Raw genomic sequence first — 20,798 nt, forward strand, 5'->3', positions numbered from 1 at the left:
AAAAACTTTCCTTCTGATGACTCTTCTTTTTCATCCTCACCTGAACTCAACCCAGCCCAATCTGTATCTCAATCTGCCACTCCTTCTCCCTCTGCATCTTCCCTCTCTTCGCTCACTGATCGGACCCCGTCTGAGAAGCTTGCATTTAATCCATATAAAGTCTCTTTCTCTGCGATGGCTGTTGGCAGGGAGCAAGTGGAAGGACAGAGTTTGCTGCTCAGAAGCCGAAATCGAAGCTCAGCCAGAAGAAGCGGCAATCAAAGCGGCAACATGAAAACCTGTTGAATGGGCAGTGGTGATTGAGAAGTTTTAGAAGCTTCAATAACAGGCTAACTCCGATTCACCACAAAAGCTAAGGAACAAGAAAGGGAAGAAGAATTTGGAAATAAAAAAGCAAAAATGAGAAATTTTAAGGAGAAATGAAATTGTAAGAAATGTTCGGTATTTGTTAATTGTTGTAATCTTCAAGTCACTTCACCCAGTCCATAAGGATTGGCTGGTTTTTCTTTTTATAGCTTTTGTGAAAAAATTCTGTCCGTTTAAATATTTTCTGCTAAAATGGTCATAAAACACTTACATCTTCTTTTGTAACAAAAATCAATAAAAAAGTCAAAGAGAAAAATGTTAAAAATCGAAAACACATCAAACGTGCTTGAACTGAAATGAGAAAAGTTTCAAAATGACTTCAAAATGATTCCAAAATGGATGAAAATAACTTAAAAATAACCTAAAAATTAATATAAAATGGCTTAAAATCGCTTAATAATGAATTCAAAATGTCTTCAAAATGAATAACAGAAAAAAAAAAAAAAATGGAAAAGTGATGATTTCAAAAATTTTTCTCGTTATCTTTTCTGCAGCTTTCATTCAAACAGAAAAAAAAACCGAACAAGCAAAAGAAAGATGTTATTAATAAATTATTATTTTTTTTAAAACTTGAACAGTTCAATACACTTGTCAACTCAAAGTGATAACTCTGTTGTGAGTAAATGGCTCTACCTTAACATTCCGAACTTTTTCGCCCATCTCTCGCAGCGCTCAGCATCAATAGGCTTAACGGAAGGTCCGGTGTGCATAAGAGATGAAAGCATGTCCTCCTAATAAAGAATTACACAACGCAAAAAGAAAATAAATAAATAAATAAATAAATAAAAACCAGTGTGACAGGAGGAGCGCATAGCTCTTTCGACGGTATGCTCATGAAATTCATTGCCACTGCGCCTGGCTCAGATGGCGACACACCCACCCATTTCTCTTTCATAGTGCCATCAGCGTCTCTGACACGGTACTTTTTGAAGTGTGTGATTGACTCAAGCCGCCGAATTGGCTGCATCAGCGCATCACGCACAACAATATAAATGTCATGCCCAGAATATCTGAAAAGGAAAACAATTCATTTTTTATTTTTTCAAATAAAAGGAATTATTGCAATAATATTTACAGAAAGAGAAAAAAAACAGCAAATGAAATTAATACGATATTCTCCATTTAATAAAAATTACATAGCAAACCCTTCGGTCTTTTCTCCTAAAAGCCTAAAGTCTTCTGATGTTAAAGTGTTTCGTGTGTTTCCCAAATGAATGCGGAACATTTTTTCTCTTGCGCTTGACTCCGGAAGAGGTATCAAAATTTTCTTTTCAAACCCACTGATAACTGCCGAATCCAAACTCCATGGCTTGTTGGTTGCACCCAATAACAGGATCCCGTCGTTCTGAATGTCGAAGCCTTGCATCTGCACCAGTAGTTCCCTCATGACTTTTCTTGCCGTTTCTGACTCTGCGTCTCCTCCCTTTCCGGAAATTGAATCGATTTCATCGATAAACACAATTGACGGCTTGCTCTCTCGTGCCAATTCAAGTAGAGAGTTTGCAAACCGTTCGCTCTGCCCAACCCATTTCGACATCAGATCTGAAGAAGAAACAGAAAAGAATGTAGCATCAGCTTCTGTCGCAACAGCTTTGGCCAAATATGATTTTCCTGTACCGGTTGGCTTTTAAAAATACAGAATCAAATAAATTTCATTAAAGATATTTATTTTAAAAAAGATACATAAATTTTTTTGTTTTATCGTTTGAAAAAAATTTTTTTCTCCTCAAACCCCATAGAGCAAAATTCCTTTCCATGGCCTTCGCTTTTCATCAAATAAGTCTGGAAACTTTATTGGGAGAACGACTGCTTCTTTCAAAAATTGCTTTGCTTGTTCTAATCCAGCCACGTCACTCCATTTAACATTCGGCTTTTCTCTAACAATTGCACCTTCCAGAGCATCTTTCAAACCCTTGTCATCATCGTCTCCAGAACCTTTTCTATAATAAATGTGTGAAGTGGATCAGTAATATGTGAACAAAAAAGATCAATTTATTGATATACGGTTTAGATTTTTGCCCATCTGTTGTTGGAGGTTCTTCTTTGGCTTTCTCGAGTTGAGAAAGTGCTTTTTGAATATCTTCAGCTCTTTTTAACATATCTATCAGAATCTCTTTTATTTTTTCCTTGAATTCATGATTGTTTTCATCTTTAGGAAATAAGTAATTTTTTATAAAAAGATTGTGTGTACTTTTCTTCATAAAAGAGCAAGAACAAACACTTAATTGCAAAAGACAATGCTTGGCTTCCTCTTTTATAATGTTCCAATGCTGATCGATAATCTTTGGCATTTTCAGCTGAAACAGCTAACTTATTACACTCCTGTGCCTGGAAATTATAAAAAAATGCAGAATCAATATTATTTTAAATCAATTCATAAAATAGATATATATTTCATGTGTTAATCAATTTTTTCGTGCATCCTACAATTCAAACCTGCTTGAAAAAGTTGTTTGGAATTGACATTTTTGATCGTTTAACCATAATCATATGCGTTTTCAATTTGCATTCAAATATCGCATTATTCTTGCAAATATGAAAAAAACTGGGATTTGTCCCAAACTTTTTCTACAATCATATTGTTAAAAATCAACAGTTTCAATGCAAATAAAAACAAAAAAAATACAAAAATGAGAAAAAGACTTGAAAAAACTGAGTGGAACAAAATACACAAAGCAAAACATTACGTCCAAAATTTTGACACATAATGAAAATGAAACAAACTTCTTCAAATATCAGAGATGAGATATTTTCCTGATGTTTAAAAGGAATTTGAACGAAGAAAAAAATGAATCAGTCGAATTCAATTCTTATAGAGAAAGGAATTGAAAAAAAAAATTATAATATAAAGCAAAAATCGAAAAACAGAAGATGAAAAAGCAAAATGACTTTTCAACGAAACGTATAAATAATGAAAATTCTTGATGGTTTATCTTCAACATCAAGGATGTCAGGACATACGAATGATGAAGACATTTTTCTTCAGTTTTCATCAAATGCTTTGAGAAATCAGAAATCCATATGACTTGGATTGAATGACGATCAGATGAGAAATGTCGCGAATGCAGCTGTTCCATGAGAAGCATCCAGGAAGCACAACAATTCAACAACACCTTCAATTGTTCATCAAAAACAAAATAGAAAGGAATCAGAGAATTCTGTTGCTCAGCCTTAAGAATGATAAGAGCGGAAGGAAATTCGTATTCATTGTCAGAATGCTTCCTTTTGCACACATTTTTCTCTTTTTTTAGAGCAAACCAGATTCTCTTCGTTGGGATTCAATGGCTGCCACATCATATACAAATGGCTAATGAGAATGAATGGCTATTTCTTTTTGAATCTCTCTTCAACCCTGCCTTTTTCTTTTTCCTCAGCAAACAGCATACTCAGCAAAAGAAGAAGCACCTGTCTTTTCACTCATTTCTCATCTGGCACTCTCAGGATGTTTCATCTTCTTTATTGGTTTCTCCGCAAAGAACATCTCTCGTCAAATTATCATCCTCTTTTGTGGTTGCTGAACATGCTGAAATGACACGATAAACAACAACAGCTTCTTCAATGGTGATTGAAAGCAAGTTAAACATGCTTTGGGTGATGCAAAAGAAAAAAGTCTTATTTAATGTGTTTCTTGAATTATGTTTGAATTGATGGTGATTGTCTGAAGGATTTCTCCTCATCATCAACTTCCTTCTTTTCTTCCTCTGCTTTCCAGACAATCTTCCTCATCTCTTTCTCTTTCTTCACTTGCATTTCGTGAAACATATTTGCTGATTTGTTTTTTGGATTCTGTTGCCTTCCTCGTTTGATCCTTCAAATAAGTTGGAGAAGAAGAAGAAAAAGAAGGAGAAGAACCTTTCAAAGAAATCGTTGTTGATGAAGAAGGAGAAAAGAAATATGAATTTCATCTGTTTTCAATGATCGGCTTGAATGAAAAAGAAGAAACAGAAGAGGCTTTTTTTTCCTTTTCACTTTATTCTTCATTGCTTCCTTTCAAACAGAAGGATATAATTCCTTTTGAAGATTTTGGAAAGAATAACATTGCTCCCCCAAATTTCAGAGGAAGAAGATGTTTTGATTGAAATCTTTGAACTTTGTTTGATGAAGACAGTTACGAAAAAGAAGAGGAAGAAGTTAATGTTGATGCTGAAGCATATGCCTGTCTGTCTGAATGATGTGCAAAGATGACATTATTTTCGAATCAATTCCTTCACTCAAAATAATCTTAATTATTTTCTCCCTCTCTCCCAGTTCGATTTTGCCTTTATCTCATGTTTTCCCTTTCTCTTTGATTCATTCATAACAACCATCTCCATTCATTCAACATCCAATTTTCCCTTTTCTTCAATTCAATCCATAACATCTCCCATTTTTTCATCTCATCATCAAATTTGTCTTTCCTCTTTAAAATGAGCAATCGCACATTCAACGTCCGACATCACATCCATTTTGTGTGCTCTTGAGGCAGTGTTCTGTACCATTTTGTTTGAAATATGGCTATCATCTGTTGACTGATTATGACTCACCCATGGTTTGGTTCTGTTGATTTTGCACTTTCTTTCTTTGAGTATGCTCAGATGAAATGATTGAAGCCATTTCTTCGAAGAAGCAAGAAACATCATTGAAGATGGTTGTGTGTTGTATGATCATGGGCAAATTGTTTTGCTTGATGAAGTGTATCAATGTACCAAAATGAACAGAAATGTGAAAGAAGAAGATGCTTGAAGCAAATGAAATGAAATGAGCCAGATGAACTCTTCAGAGGAAGATGAATGGCAAAGGAGAGGAAGAGGTTTTATTGTGAACAAATGGTCTTTCATTTGACAACGTTGCTTATCGAAATAGCAACGAGTGAAAGAACTAAAGATGATGAAGAAGAAGAAATTGGCTTTCTTTCCAGAAGGTGAGTCAAAAGAGGGAGAGTTGGATTTCTGCGCGATTGAAAATAAGAAGCACTTCTTCATTTCAAAAAAATGCACAATCCAATCAATCGAATTGAACAAAAAAGGGAAATGAGAAACTTTTCTTAACAATAAACACGTCATTTGAACCCCAATTAACAACAAAAAACTTGTCAAACTCACTCCATGTTGAACATACAAAAATATGATGGCGATTTCATTCGGACTTTTTGTTTAACAATTCCCTTTCACGAAGCAATTGTTCTTCCCTTCTGCCAAACAAAAAATATCGTCAATGAAGAGATCGAAGGAGAAGAGGAAGAAAATTTATTGTTCAAGCAAATTCAACTTGAAATGGAGGCATTAAGGAACAATATGGTCATGTGAGTTTTTGATATTTTTTGTGGAATAGATGCATTGGAAATATCAAACAAAGCATGAGTATGTTGTTTGTTCTGAACAGAAACTTGTTTATGAACAAAAAAACAAAAAATAATTTTTCGAAAATTTTTATTCACCATGAAATCTTTGATATGAAAAAAATATTTTCGAAAATTTAATGGGAAAATAAATGGATTTTTCTTTATGCAGAATATTCGGAAGCAATATCTCCATCGCCAGCACCATCTGAATAATCTTCTTCCGTTTTTTATCAGTCTCATTTTCATCATTTCACAGTATATCTTCAATAAAAGAACATCTTCATCAATTTCATCATCATCATCTTCTTCTTCTTCATTATGTTCCTTTTTCTCTGTTTCTTTTTCTGGTTTATATTATGAAAAACGCTGCATGAGATTAAAAACGCCCAATTTAATTGAGGATTTCACCAAATACATTGCTATATGATCAGAAATATACTTTTTTCTGGTTGCAAAACGTGGAAAAGATGCTCTTAAATGTGACCATAGGCCATCAATCGTGTTTGTGCATGCATGAGTCTCTTTGTTCACATATTCTTTCCTATGACAGACGGTTTGATACCCGTATCCAATCGTTTCCAAACACGAGTACGCTCTCCATTTGTCTGAAATGATCATTGTTTTCGGCAGAATGTATTTTTGGATTATAGGGATAAATGTATTTCTTTTTCTATTCGGCACAATGGTCATAAAGCGAGATCCTGCCCCTCCGCCTTCGAGCCTTTCAACGCCACCAAAAATCCATATCTGATCCTTCTTTCTCCCTCTTCCATATTTTCGCTTTCTCCATATCGCCTCGTCGATTTCAACTATCTTTCCTTCTCCGCCAACAACTTGCTGTGTAGAATTCCATAATTTTGAACAGCACACACGAATGACGCTCCCCCAAAATCCCACTGTCTTTTTACCAACGCCAAGGATAGTTGAAATCGTTGTAATTGGTATTTTTTGCCAGAAGCACAAACAAATTAAGAATGTTGTTCCTAATGGAGTCTTCATATTTTCAAAAAAAGTATTGTTGTTGACTGATGTTTTTTCTGTGCATTTCGGGCACTTCCAAAATCTGTAGTTAGATACTGTCTTATTTCAATTCTTTTGGATTCGATGTTTTGGGCATATTGGGACTTTATTTTCCCGAATATGAGTGAGAAACCAAGTCCACGTTGAATACTCATTATAGAATACCTTATTTTGATCAGATATGCTTTCGGTTCCAAAATTAATAGGAACAAGTTCCATTTTTTTGTTTCGATTAAGCCCATAAATATTTGAAAAAGAGAGATTTTTCAAAAAACTATATTATTGTTGTAAACAATTTCCGTTGAAAAAAAAACATCGTGCAACAACAGTATAATTAATGAGAATTGTCTTTATGATGAAAAAATGAAAAATCTCATATGACCATGTTGTACCCTTATTCCATTTCTTGCTCAACGGAATGTCAACACCAGGTCAATTCCTGTTTTCGAAATGCAAGTGCATCTCAAACTCTAGTTGTGATTCCGCTGGTTCTCTCACATTTTGTAATCCTCCACAAAATAAACCAATTCAGTTTTTGGTTGATGATTGCCAATTTGTAAATAATGAATTGACATCAAATTCAACTTCCTATGGTGGTGCTGCGCTGTGCTGCACAAAAACATATGATTGGATGAGCGGGTTCAAATTCATCACATTCTGTTTCTTCGATGGCAATACTACAACAAATGGCAGGGGGAATGATGTGTTCTTCAATGGCATCAGCATCACTCAATCTCCATTCCAGCAATGTGGATCAACAACTCCAACTAAAAGAGTGTGGAATCAAGGAACTGCTAATAACGCTGAATACGACAGTTCGCTTTCAATCATCTTATCTCCTTTTTTTCAGATGAAAATTCATAAGAAATTTCATTTATTCATTTTCTTCATTCTCTTCCTCACCCTCTCTTCCTATTCCTTCCGCTTCGACTATGTTTGTGAAAATATGCCTTTTTTATGTGAAGCAGAAGCAATAGCTTCTGTGTCCACTTCTCCAAAACCTCATGTATTATTTCATCTTTCTGCTTTTGTTCTTTATATTTCTTTAAAATAAGCTTCATGTCTCCATCAACTTTCTCTTCTTCCTCCTCTTCATCTTCCTTCTCCAAATCAATGGAACCACACTCTCTCCCTGACTCCTCATTCATCCCTAATTCATTCATTGACATTTTCACCTGTTCCTCATCTTTTCCCACTCCATCTGAACTTCCATATGAAGTTATACCCAAAGATCCATCTGCTGAGTCTTCTTCTGCTCTTGAAATCTCCTGTTGAATGTCATCTCTTTGCGAAGTTCTGCAAACTTCTGGTTTTAAAGAATGCTGCTTGTCTGAATCCGCCTCAGCCTCTGCCTTCACAAACCTCAGCCGACACAGCCCAAGCGCCTCCACAACCAACAGTACCATTGCACTTTCCAACTTCCCCTGCTTCTCTTTGATTCTCTCCACAAAGTATCTGTGCGCTGTCGAATACCCGTTTTTCTCCTCGTTCCCATCACCTCCCTCTATCCCTCTATCTTTGCCTCCATCTTCTTCTCCCATTTCTTCTCCCTCTTTGTCTCCCTCTTTGCATCCCCTTTCTCCTTCCTCTTCCTCTTCTCGCTCCTCCACTTCCGCTGGCGCAATTGCTGCTGGAGACAGAACCACATCCTCCATCCTCAGCCCCACCACGTACAGCTACTTCTCCACAATCTTCCCCACTTCACACGCTGCAACCCCTTGCCCCATCACTTAGTCGTCCTGCTTCACCATCACACGCCTCGACTGCGGCGATCGCAACACCAGCCGCGCTATCGCCGACGGCAGCAGCGACGGGTCAAACAGGTCGTATATCGATGGGAATGCATTCGCATCTGCCGCTGCAAAGATCCGCTTGCTCTTCTTTTTCTTTCTCCACCAATTCAGCAAGCAACGGAAGCTGCACCACCAGCGGAAGCGAAAGCATCGCCGAAAGCGCCACATCGTATGCACACGTAACACACCCATATAACACAGCCAGCCGCACCACAACATATCCACACAGCGTCTGCAACGCACGTGGCATGTGCAGTGCATGCACCGCAGCCGCCTCTCGATGTAGTCCATCGCTGCTACAGATGTGTATGAAGCAGCCACCGCAGAAGCATCCGAAAGGTCAATCGCAGGAGCTAATGATGAAGATGAAGATGAAGATGGCTGATCATCCCCCACCGCCTTCTTCTCTTTGCTTCTCCGCCTCCGGAATGGGAAAGTTGATAAAGAATACCAAAGACGCTGAGCAAAGAGACAACTGCCAAGCTGCCCCTGCCACAAGAAGCTTTTTCAGATACTCCACAGCTTCTGCCGATAACTCTGCACGTGACAAAGCACAACAACATACTGATCACGAAAGCAAATCAACCGCGAAAGATCGCCACCATCAAGCGATATAAGGCAATAGGTTATTATCATTTTATTTGTTGATCATGCATTGAAGGTCAGAGTGGAAGAAGAAGAAGAAAAATAAGATGATGATGATGATGATGATGAAATTGAATGCAAATCCTTCAAATGATTATCATCGATGCATACAGAATTAGCAACAGCTGCGACTGCAAGTTGTTTCTTTTCAGCAGATTTAACAGCTTCAAAAGTTGAATGATATGAGGGGCAGATAATGGATCGAATATAAAGATACCACTAATGAAACACATTGACAGAATCAAATGAATTTTGAGTGAAATGGAGGGCGTTTTCTCTGATGATTGTGAGGCTTTTACGGGGAAAATGGAGGATTGAAAAGTCCATTGATTTGAATTTGAATTCACATTTATTATCCATTGTGACAAGATATGGCAACAAAGCCCTGCGAAGAGATTCTGATTGACTGAATGAAGATTGCGTTTGTGCAAAAGGATTTCTCGGACAATGAATCAAAACTCCCTTCAGGTCTCTTTATTCTTTGAAAACAGTAGCTGAATTCACTGATTCATAATTTCTTGTATTTTTGCTAATTGAAAATAATGTTATTTACTCGCTTTCATCCAGATTCAGGTCATGAGCACAGCTGACTTTGATGCCTTTTCAATCCAATCATCACGCAATTGAATCCAAACTGCTATTATGCGTTCAAAGTGCTTAATAAACAATTGAGAAAAAAGATCATAGAAGTTATTGTTGTTATTCGTCAAGCTGTTGAACCATGTATTTTTTGATGTTGGTGATGGACTTAACAAATTTTCCTTGTTGACTCATTTTGCAATGAAACATGTTTTCCATGTCCTCCTGCCGTTTGTGTGCATTTTGCTTTGAATCATCAATTCTTTTTGATTTTTTGCTTTTTCAGTTCTTTCTTCTTCAACAATCCTGAAAGTCGCCTCAAATGAAAACAGAAAATAGAAAAATAAGACAAATAACAGAATCATTCATGCATACGCACATTAACATTCTCTGCCTTTTTTAATTTAATTCACTTTGTTATAAAAAAATAAAAATTCTTCTCTCATCAAGAAGATTATTTGCCTGTTTTGCTTTTTCTCATCACCAAAACTCCTTTTTAGTATTTGATGTTTCCTAGATAACAAAATTGGAAAAAATCCAATTCATGGAATAAAATGTCTCAAAATCCGAAATCCATTGAAGAATCATTATTTTCGATGGTTTGATCAAACAGAAACAAAACAATTTGTATTTCTGACCTTTTCCATCCGAGATCATTTGCATCGGTGAATATTCCTTTTTCCACACTTATTTTTTTAAAGTCAGGCAATTGTTTTTGTGGTTGCAACCTTTTCGTTTTGCAAGATAATAAAACATGTTTAACATTATCGATTGTTCATTTTGTACAAATGTTTGCTCATAAATATTACGTTTTTTTGCTATTAACAGAATGACGTTGTGCATTGATGATAAGCATATCGACGAGATTCGAAATATTCCCACAAGAGAAAAGTTTTTAAGTTTGTTCAATTTTTCAATTTTTTTTTAAATATTCAACACTTAGCTTTCTCTTCATTCTGAAGAGTTGCTTGACGATCTCGAAAATTGCAATGAAGATGCGCAGAAGCAGAAAATAGTTGAAATGAATGAAATAATTGATGAAATGAATGAAGAATTATTTAAATCCGTTTTCTCAAAAGAGATGTTTGATAAAATAGACGAAATGATTGAAGAAAAGAAATTGACTTTAGAAAATGCTGTTTTGTTGCTGAAACACATTGGATATTTAAAAGGACTGATTAAGATGTGGAGTAACAATTTTGAAGATTCAAAACTTATCAAAAGAATTGAAAAGATGATTGCTGAAGAAGAGAAGAAGAAAGAATTGAAAAATGAAAAGCTTCTTGTTGACATTTGCGAATGCTATATTTCTCTAAGATCTGGTTTCCCACCCGAATTACTATCAATTTGTGTGCCTTGTCTTCTGAAAGTTGCGTTGAAGAAAGAGGAAAGCGAGGAGACTCAAAAAGAAACGGAAATGGCTTTGTTGGCTTTGAATCGCATTAGTGCGTATCGCGTATGAGTGTTTATGTTTTTCTTTTTATCTTATTAATTTTTATCATTTTTTATCAATAGGATGTTGAACAAGAACTGTATTTGAATGAAATCAGAGAGATCTTCAAATATCATCAAGAGCATCATAATCTGACACGACTTTCCTATCAGTCTGTTTGGGAGTTTTTATTTTGCAGATTGTTCTATGATGGAGACTTGGAAGATATTATTTTGAATGAACTTCATTTAGTGAGGGAAGCAACAAGAGAGTTAGAAGAATTGTCTAAATGTATCGACTGGAAGAAAAATGAAGATAAAATGAAGGAAATGAAAGACGAAAGTGTTTTAGGGAGATGGATCTCAACACTGAATATTTATTTTAGAGAGTGCCAAATACGAAAAAAAGAACATGTTGTTCTCATTGGGTGCATTGTTCAGATGCTTCGAGCAGCAAAGGATAATCACAGAGAAATTTGTGAAAAATGCATTGAATTACTTATAACTGTATCGTATAACACTACTGTGGAGATTGAGGATTTGTTGAAAAGTGGAGCTGTCGATGCTTTTTTGGGAGAAATCATCCGATTTGATTTGATAAAATCACCAGTTGATGATTATTTGCAATTTTTCGAAAATGTTTGTGAGAGGTTGAAGAATGTGAATAAAAAAGAAAACGAAGAAACAAAAAGAAAAGAAACAAAAAGAAAGGTGTTTGACAGATTGGAAGAAGAAGGATATGAAGATTGCATCATCTTATTCATCTGTTGCATTGTTGAAGAAGAATATAGAAACATTTTTTTTGTTCAAAGAATTGAAGATTATTTTGTTCATTGCTGATTCACTTTTATTTTTTATTCACCACATTTATCTTTTGGTGTTTCGTTTTCTCTCTTTTTTTCTTATGAATGAACATGCTGCATTCTTATCGATGAAGAAATTTTGCTCTATTTTTGAATATATTTTATGTGTGCATTTAATGCAAAATGTGGGATTTGGCTGAAGATTTCTAGCTTATTTCATCTTTTTTCATCTGTTTTGAATGATCTGCACCAAAAATATAAAAGCCAATTCGAAAGAGTCTCTTTCCTATCCTTTGATTTTGATGCCGACTTGTTCATTGAAAAATAGATGGGCGACGGCTGAAATTTATTGAAGTTTATCACTTCAAGCATATCTCTCCATCAGAAGCAGCTCCTTCTCAGACTCTGCGAAGTTTCAGTTCTTTGATATTATGAGAATTCTTTAAGAACAGAGAGCGAAAAAGAAGAGTCATCAGGCATGTTTGATGAAAAAGCGAAACAGGCCACGGAAATAATGAAACAAAATGAAAATTCCCTTTTTGTGAAAAAAATTGTTGTGAAAGCGATGAAACAAGCAATTTTATTGAGAAAATAATGGACAGTTTTGATGCATTATTATTAAAATAATTGTTGGAGTGTTTCGTAAAAATAAATATTCAAAACGTATATGATTTTAATTATGAAATGATTCAAAAAATAAATCGATTAAAAAATCTTGAGTTACAAGCAGAAATACATCACATTTCTTCAAACATTTACAAAATATTCAGAAATATCCAATGATATTTCATAAAAATCAAGTTTTTTGTTCAGAAAATCAAGAATTTCATGAAAGCTTGTGATGATATCTTCGTATCCTTCTTCCTCCATTTTTTCAAACATCTTCATTTTCATCATCGATCTTTTCGCTTCTTCTATTTCATCCTTCTCTTCATCCTTCTCTTCATCCTTCTCTTCATCCTTCTCTTCATCGTCATTTCTTTCAACCTTTTCTTCTGATTCTTCCCTATCATCATCATCATCATCATCATCATCATCATCATCATCTTCTTCTTCTTCTTCTTCTTCTTCTTCTTCTTCTTCTTCTTCTTCTTTTTCTGTTTTATCCTCGCCTTATTATCTCTTCTTTCCTTTCATTTCTCCTCAACCTTCACACAACAGAAATCGATCTCCTGTCATCATTTCTCAACACTCCCAAATGCATCCAAATATCCAATAATGCATCGAAGAGAATCATCCACTTTCAGTTTTATCAATCACTACCCGTTGTTATCTTCTTCATTTACATTTTCAATTTACACCCTTTCTGATTTTCTTTCAGAAAGTTCGCATGAACAAAGAGCAGATACAAATCCCTTCTGAAAGGAATAATCCAACAAGTGCAATGAAAATTCACCCACATTCAAGAAAAAATGAATTCAATTCTTATTTGATGAAATTCTTAACTTCTTCAAATATCATCAACTCAAAAGTCCCGTTGGCTTTTCTGCTCAATCTCCTCGAAGTTGCCAGAAGAGACGAATCTTGTCCAAAAAGCATCTTTCGCTCCGATTTGGAAATTACACCACCTTCGTGAAAAGTATTCAATAATCCATCCACTTTTCCTTCACAGAGCAATCCATGAGAACGATCATTTATCTTCAACTTTTTCTAAGTGAAGAAACCTTTGATCTTTTTTCACCACCACTTCCACTATTTTTTTGTGAGTCCTTTACTGAAAATCCTGTTCAATATCATCGACTTTCAAAGGATGTGTGAATTGACCAACAAAAATGAAACTTCTCTTAAACTTACAGAAAAGAGGAAAGAAGATGATGAATTCAAGGCGCAATAACCAATTTAACAGTGGATGAACAACAGAGTGAGAATGATCAACATCTGTGAATGTTACTAACTGAAAACAGAATCAAAAGAATTTCCTTAGAAATGAAAACAAGAAATATCTGCTCAAGACGTCGCCCTGCCTCCATTTCCATTTTTCACTTCTTCCACCAACACTTCAATGTGGCCAAACGAAACAACTCAAATAACACGAATCAATTCCGAAGTGAAAGTTATTGAAATCCTGAGATTGTTGAATACGAAGAGAGAAATCGTAATTATTCCTTATTTTTTGATGTTTTGCATTGCGCAGATAAAAACAAACTTCGAACGATAATCACCTTTTTTTGTCAAATCAACAGACACTTCAAAGAAGAAAATACAACGTTTTTTGACACTTGTATTGTTTGATTTTCATTTGTCATATGATGAAAAAAAGAACATTCAGTTAGTTTTTTTCCATTATTTTAATCAGTCAAATTCCTGTGCTTTCACAAAGTTAAAGAAGAAAATATTTTTGTTTAAAAATAAGAGAAATTCATATTCTTTTCCTCAATAGTTTTTTTGTCACTCAAAAGATTGATAGTCTTCAGATGATTTAACAGAAAATATAATATAACAAAAATTCTAAGTTCAATTCGTTGTTGTCATTTCGGAGCTCCACGACAAGAAAATGACACTTTCCATTTTGCATATCACATTCATTTTTCTTTCATCTATTTCATGTCAGAAAATACACTTATCTCAAATAATTAACTGATCAGAACTTCCATAACAACAAAGGTTCAGTATTTAAAGCGTTATTTTTCTTCGTAATATCCAACCAAATAATGTCAATAAAAGATAGAACGGTGTGAATACATTTTATCTATAGCTATTTTAAATATTCATTAGTCTCAAACTTCTTTACTCCAAAGGTTTGCGAATTAGATAAAATGAAAAATATTGCTGTTTTCTGAATGCTATGTTTTCAAAAATGTAGGCAGCTGGCACCACAAAAAAGTTCAATAGCTTGCATTCATTTTTGTATTTTTATTCTTGTTGATTGTTATTTTTTCATTTTTTCTTTTTTGAAGAATTATTTTCTGAGTTTGAACGCTACACCGAAATTGAACAGAAGCAGAAAATCCAAGAAATGAATGAAACACTTGATGCAATGAGCGATAAAGAATTTGAATCAGTTTTCATAGAAGAACTTTTCAACAAAATACACAAAATGATTGAAGAAAAGAAATTGTCTTCTGGAAATATAACCGTGTTGCCGAAGCATATGGGATATTGGAAAACTATTAAAAACGAGAATGTTGATGAATTTAATCGTTCATTGCTTTTCGAAAGATTTGAGGAGATGATTGCTGAAGAAGAGAAGAAAAATGAAGAAAAGAATGAAAAGCTCTTGATTGATCTTTGTGAATGTTATTTGCTGCTCTCTAATGGTCATATTTTAACAAATATTGTTTCAATAATTGTGCCTTGCCTTTTGAAAGCTGCATTGAACAGGGAGGAAAATGAGGAGAAACAAAAGGAAGTGGAAATGACTTTGATGGCTTTGAGTTGCATACGAGCAGAATGTGTATGATCATTTCTGTTTCATTTTTGATATCATTGTTTTATTTTATGTTTTTTTATAAGTTTGTAGAACAGAAATTGTATCTGAATGGGATGCGGGAGATAATCCAATATCATCAGGAGCATCACTATTTGACACGGCTTGCCTATTATTCTGTTTGGGAATTTCTACTTCACAAATTAAGCTTTGAAAGAAGCTTGAAAGATATTGTTGCAAATGAGCTGCATTTTGCGAGAGAAGCAAAAAGAGAACTGGAAGAGCTGACGAGATATGTTGATTGGAAGAAAAATGGAGAGGAAAAGAAGAAAAGAAAAGGAAGAAGTTATCTTTTTAAAGAAATGGATCAAAGTGTTGAATCCTTATTTATTGACATGCAAAATATGGAATGAAGAATTAGTTGGACTTATGAGCTGTATTGTGAACGTATTTGGAGCAGCGAAAGAGAATTACAGAGAAATAAGCGAAAAATGCATTGAATCAATAAAAAATTTAGCGTTTAACAAGACAGTGAAAGTTGAGGATTTGTTGAAGAGCAGAGCCGTTGATTTGGCCTTGAAGATAATAGTCCAATTTGGCACAGTTGAAAAAATTATTAAGTGCTCTGTGGTTTTTTTCTGGCATATTTGCGTAAAATTGAAGGGCATGAACATGAAGGAAAACGATGAAGCCAAACGAAAAGAGATGAAAAGAATGATGTTTGAAAAAACGGAAGAAGAAGGATATGAGGACTGTATTGTTGTGCTGAGTCAGTGCATGGCGAATGTTACGTTACAGAGTCAGTATTATTTTATTTAAAATTTCGAACAGTATTTTGTGTTTTGTTGATTCATGTGAATTTTTATTGTTCTTTTCCTTTTTTTTTTAAAAAAAAAAATAAAAGTGATAGAAGACGAAAAAAATAGTAAGTTGTGTCACACAAGTCTTCCCGAAAAAATGAAAAATGTGATTATGAATATTTGGACATTTGCATATTTCCAAAACGTCCAGATTCTTTTTCTTGGTTTTTCATTTATTTTTCTTCTCAAAGAAGCAAAAGAACTACATCATAATAAACTGTGTGAAAATCAGCTGTCAGATCAACATCATCTTTTTTTGATAATAAATGAATAAATCTCTTTTCGAAGAAAATTGAAATATAAAAAATTTTATGTATGAAATGAATCACTCTTTTTTTCAATCCAAAGTTTCTAACCTCCTTTTTCATTCAGATATTAATCTCATGTTTGAAAAAAGAATGACACCATTTATTTTTTCATTTTATAATCTCAGTCACATTGTTGCTCTGATTTTTGACAATCAACAAAAAACCAGAAAAACGGAAAATTGTTTTTGAAAAGATTTTGTTTTTGAACCGAAAAAATAATGTTGAAGAAAAATGATTGGTACCTCTGTTACAAAATTCTTTAAAATTTAAAAAAAGAAAAACATCTCATGTCTATTACACATTTTTGTTTGCAAATTTTTTTTATTTTATCAAGCCATAACAAATATTTTAATGAAATGTTTTCAACTTAAAAATGCATTTTTTACAAAATGTGAAAGAAATGCATGACAGATATTTGGGAACTGGATAGAAACCGCATTTTATTCATTGCTCATCAGGTTTTGTAACTTGATAATTCTCGACATGATTGGTGTTTGCAATCAAGTCAATTGAATCAATGAGAGATGTTTTTCATCGCAGATTTCTGTTTTTAATAGCATGCATTGCACTCACATGTGCAGAGCAAGAGCATGTGTTTGGAATTGATTTTGGAACAGAAAGTGTGGTTGTTGCGGAGAAAGATGATAAATTACCTCCAATGATTGTTGAAGACGAATTCGGTCAAAGGCAGCGACCGTGCATTATTTACCTTGATGAAAACTTGCAATCTCCCGAAAAGAAACGGAAAAAAATGGTGTTTTATTTTTTGAAAGATGATTATTTTTCTTTTCATTGTTTATTCATTTTGATTTGTTTTGTTGCTTTATTTTGCGTATCTGCACATGCAATGATATTTTTATAGAAAGAACTTTCGAGAATACCGAAGTTGGTTACAGAGCGGAAATGTTGCAAAAGAGAAGTGCTTTCAGTTGTTGAAGGGATGGCAAATTTGCTTTCCAATCAATTGGACGTGCACAGCCCCACATTTCACGCAAAATGGTCAGGAGGCGCAATCGCAGTTCCAGATTATTTTACACAGAGCGATCTGATGGTCGTTGACGATGTGTTTTCTGTTTTGGGATTGGGCAATCAGACGCAATTTGTCAGAACGAATGAAGCAGCTTCTGCTTGGTATGCGTCGGAGTCTCATCGGACAATGCGCCAGATGCGCCCGTCGCAGCGAGGCAGCAGCACGAAGAGGGTGCTGTTTGTGGATGTGGGCGACTCGCACACGACGTTTTCTCTTGTGGCGTTTTCGATGGGCTGCGGGCAGCCTTCGGCGGGAGTGCAGGCGGAGGGGAGGGAGGGGAGGGAGGGGAGGGTGTGTGCGCGGGTGCTGCTGAGCAGGGCGACAGGCATTCTCAGCGGAAGCTCGCACACACACACCATTTGGGGGCAGCTGCTGTCGCAGTACCACTCGCTGGCTGCCGCGGCGCGAGGGCTGAAGAAGACAGAACAGCAAAGAAATTGTGGAGATTGTGTGGCCGACGCCGACTTCTCTTTCTCTCCGGCTGAGCAACAAAAAGAATGTTTATCGCATCCACACAGCTGCTTCAGTGCTGATTTGGATGCACTTTGCAGAAGAAAAGAGGGAAAAGGAAAGGGAAAGAGATGGAAGGAAGAGGAGGAAGTGAATAAAGGGTCTTATTGGTCTGTGTGTGAAGAGCTGCTGCAGTCGAAAGGGCTGCTTGCTGCTCTTCGCGAGGCAGCGGTGTGGCACAAGAAGACGCTGGCGATGCTTCCAGACGCGGCGGCGGCAGCTGTTTTTGAGTCGCCTTTGGGAGAGCTGCCGGATGGGGTGCTGGTCACATCGATGGGCACTTTGAAGGAAGAGGAGAGGGAAAGGAAGAGGAAGGAGAGGTTTGTGGAGTGGGGGGAGGGGGTGGTGGAGGAGATGAAGAGGATATTGGCGGAGGAGAAGGAGAAAGAGGAAATAAAAGAGGAAGAGGAAGAGGAAGAAGAAGTTGATGTGGAAGTGATTGGAGGTGGGATTCGTTTTCCTCTGGTGAAGGAGCTTGTGAATGAGGTGTTTGCGAATGAAAGACACAAAATGAGACATTCATCATCATCATCTTCTTCTTCTTCTTCTTCTTCTTCTTCTCCATTCAGCACACATCTTTCTTATCATCTCAATGCAGACGAGTCAGTTGCCCTGGGCGCGGCAGTGATAGCAGCCGGAAAGCAGATGAAAACAAAGGCAGAATCGGAATTTTTCGGCGGCGCCGGAAAAACTCGTGCGGATTGTGGGGCGTTTCACCCTTTTGAAATTGCTGGCGCCGGCAGCAGCGGCGGAATTATCCGAATGTGCCCAACTGTGGGCGAGACAATCAGGGCGACTATTTTGGTGTGTACGGGCACGCAGGACGATCCGAAGGTTGTGTGCTCGTTTGAAGAGGCAGTTGCAGAGGAGACACAGCCGCTCAGCCAAATTGTGCAGCTGAATGTGCCTCTCACTTCTTTCTGTGCAGGCAGAGCCCCTCCGTTTGCCGGCTCTTCGCATCCCTTAAGAACATTTGCTGCTCCTCACAGAACTCGCCCTTCTTCCTCCCATCCTTCTCTTCCCCTATCTTATTCGCTCTCTCCTTCGCCTCTGCCCGGCAGAAGGCAGAGAGAAGCAGCCGGCGAAGAGGACGAGGGCGCCCTCAGAGTGACACTCGCTCTCCACTCGGCTGGCTGGATAAGCAAAGTGTATGCCATCCCTCTTTCAGCTGCCGTTTTGCCGGCAGAAAATGGAAAGGGTGTGTTTCTGACTGCCAAATTAGGATTCAACAGCCACAGAATTATGGAGCTGTTTGAGGCAGCTGTTTCGGTTGGTGTTTCGAAGAGCCAAAAAGAGAAACAAGAAAAGTATTTGAAAAGAGGAGGAAAGAAGAACGTGAATGAAGAAGAAGGTGTTTCTGTTGGATTTGGCGAAGGAAATGAAAAAGAAGAAGAAGAAGAAGGGTGTTTGCGTGGAAAGAAGGTGAGGATGATAAATGTGAATGTTGATAATAATAATAAAATGAATAAAATAAATAAAATAAATAAAATGAATAATAATAATAATGTTATTTATGATGTTGTTGATGATGATGATGATGATGATGATAGAGATGAAGAAGATGACATGAATGAAGAGGCAGAAAGAGAGAGAGAGAAAATTAAAAGACGAATTTCAGAAGTTTTTCCGCAGAACAAACAGAAAAGCAGAAGAAGAAGACATTTTGAGAGAGAAAAGGAGAAGATGAAGATGAAAAATCAATTCAATCAGAAGAAAGAGAAGGAGAAAGAGAAGAAAGAGAAAGAGAAGAAAGATAACAAAAATGAAGAAGATTTGTTTGTTTTGTTTGAGCGAGTGAAATTTGAGCATTTGGAGAGGCCATCAAAAGAAGTGCTGAAAATGCTGAATGCGACGCTGGTTGAGAGAAGGAAGGGAGAAGAAGAAGAAGAAGAAGAAGAAGACATAAATGAAAGAGAAGAAGAAAGAAGAGAAGAAGAAAGAAGATTATATTACAGTGTTCCGCTGAGCGTGAGTGAAGTTGAAGAGGTTCGAGTGAAGATGAGGCAGAAGATGCGAAAGAAAGCAGAAAAAGCGAAAAAAGCAGAACTTTTGCATTTTGTTGAGAGAGAAGCGATCGAATGCGAAAAGATGATGGCGCCGGCAGGATTCGACGGAGAAGACACAAAAAAGAGGGAAAAAGAAGGGAAAGAAGGGAAAGAAAGGGAAAAGAAGAAATTGGAAGGAAAGAGAAAGTGGGACGAGGAGGACGAGGTGTTTGTGAGAGATTCGATGGAGTTTGTGATGAGTTGCACAGAAGAAATGAAGAAAGAGGAGAAGACGAAGAAATGCTCAGAGGGAAAGCTGGTGGAAGTGCTGAATTATCTGCGCGAGCTGAGAATTGAGTTGGAAGCAAAGCAAAGGAATTAATTTGCGAAGGGAAGAAAGAAAGGCATTTGAGGGAATTTATTGTTCTTTTTATTTTTACAAATCATTTCATTTCTTTATTTATTATTCACTCTCTCACTATTTATTTTTTTTCCTTCTGAAACTTACAAGATATGAATTAAATTATTGCGTACAATTTAAATATGTTTAAATATTCTGGCTGGTTCCCATGTAATTCATTCGTTGTTTCATCGGAAATAATTCTTGTGTTTTTTCAAAACCCGATTTTTTCTAAAAAAAATACCACTCGCTTTATTCAGTTCAGTGTTTCAGTTTGATATGGGGAATCTTATTTGATAAGAAATATATTTTTTTCTTCAAATATTATTTCTTTTTCTCTAAGATGAATGCTTTGAATTTCGAATTTCATTCAATAAAAAA

At 36.1% G+C, this 20,798-nt stretch overlaps 6 protein-coding genes across 6 annotated transcripts; 3 read left to right on the forward strand and 3 right to left on the reverse strand.

Annotated features, from left to right (window-relative positions):
• Position 1: 1 nt before the first annotated feature.
• Positions 2-2,844, reverse strand: MONOS_2880 (Vacuolar protein sorting 4D (Vps4D)). The gene is made up of 7 exons (XM_067872833.1): positions 2,803-2,844; positions 2,586-2,694; positions 2,371-2,515; positions 2,099-2,306; positions 1,512-1,990; positions 1,157-1,376; positions 2-1,097 (listed from the first exon to the last, which is right to left on the reverse strand). The coding sequence occupies exons 1-7, from the start codon at positions 2,830-2,832 to the stop codon at positions 996-998; spliced, it is 1,293 nt and encodes a 430-aa protein (XP_067723121.1). The 5' UTR covers positions 2,833-2,844; the 3' UTR covers positions 2-995.
• Positions 2,845-6,040: 3,196 nt separating this feature from the next.
• On the reverse strand, positions 6,041-6,685 carry MONOS_2879 (putative Uncharacterized transposase-like protein; the record flags this gene model as incomplete). The annotated part of the gene is made up of 1 exon (XM_067872831.1): positions 6,041-6,685. The coding sequence occupies one exon, from the start codon at positions 6,683-6,685 to the stop codon at positions 6,041-6,043; it is 645 nt and encodes a 214-aa protein (XP_067723122.1).
• A 565-nt stretch (positions 6,686-7,250) lies between these two features.
• On the reverse strand, positions 7,251-8,361 carry MONOS_2878 (uncharacterized protein; the record flags this gene model as incomplete). Its single annotated transcript, XM_067872830.1, has 1 exon — positions 7,251-8,361. The coding sequence occupies one exon, from the start codon at positions 8,359-8,361 to the stop codon at positions 7,606-7,608; it is 756 nt and encodes a 251-aa protein (XP_067723123.1). The 3' UTR covers positions 7,251-7,605.
• Positions 8,362-8,540: 179 nt separating this feature from the next.
• MONOS_2877 (uncharacterized protein) lies at positions 8,541-9,116 on the forward strand (the record flags this gene model as incomplete). The annotated part of the gene is made up of 1 exon (XM_067872829.1): positions 8,541-9,116. The coding sequence occupies one exon, from the start codon at positions 8,541-8,543 to the stop codon at positions 9,114-9,116; it is 576 nt and encodes a 191-aa protein (XP_067723124.1).
• A 1,436-nt stretch (positions 9,117-10,552) lies between these two features.
• Positions 10,553-11,994, forward strand: MONOS_2876 (uncharacterized protein; the record flags this gene model as incomplete). Its single annotated transcript, XM_067872828.1, has 3 exons — positions 10,553-10,622; positions 10,686-11,179; positions 11,239-11,994. 3 exons carry the CDS (start codon positions 10,553-10,555, stop codon positions 11,992-11,994), a joined length of 1,320 nt encoding a protein of 439 aa, XP_067723125.1.
• Positions 11,995-17,009: 5,015 nt separating this feature from the next.
• MONOS_2875 (uncharacterized protein) lies at positions 17,010-20,581 on the forward strand (the record flags this gene model as incomplete). Its single annotated transcript, XM_067872827.1, has 2 exons — positions 17,010-17,246; positions 17,355-20,581. 2 exons carry the CDS (start codon positions 17,010-17,012, stop codon positions 20,397-20,399), a joined length of 3,282 nt encoding a protein of 1,093 aa, XP_067723126.1. The 3' UTR covers positions 20,400-20,581.
• Positions 20,582-20,798: the final 217 nt, after the last annotated feature.

The sequence above is a fragment of the Monocercomonoides exilis genome (genome assembly GCF_001643675.1).
Source record: "Monocercomonoides exilis strain PA203 chromosome Unknown scaffold38-1042076, whole genome shotgun sequence".
Lineage (NCBI taxonomy): Eukaryota > Preaxostyla > Oxymonadida > Polymastigidae > Monocercomonoides > Monocercomonoides exilis.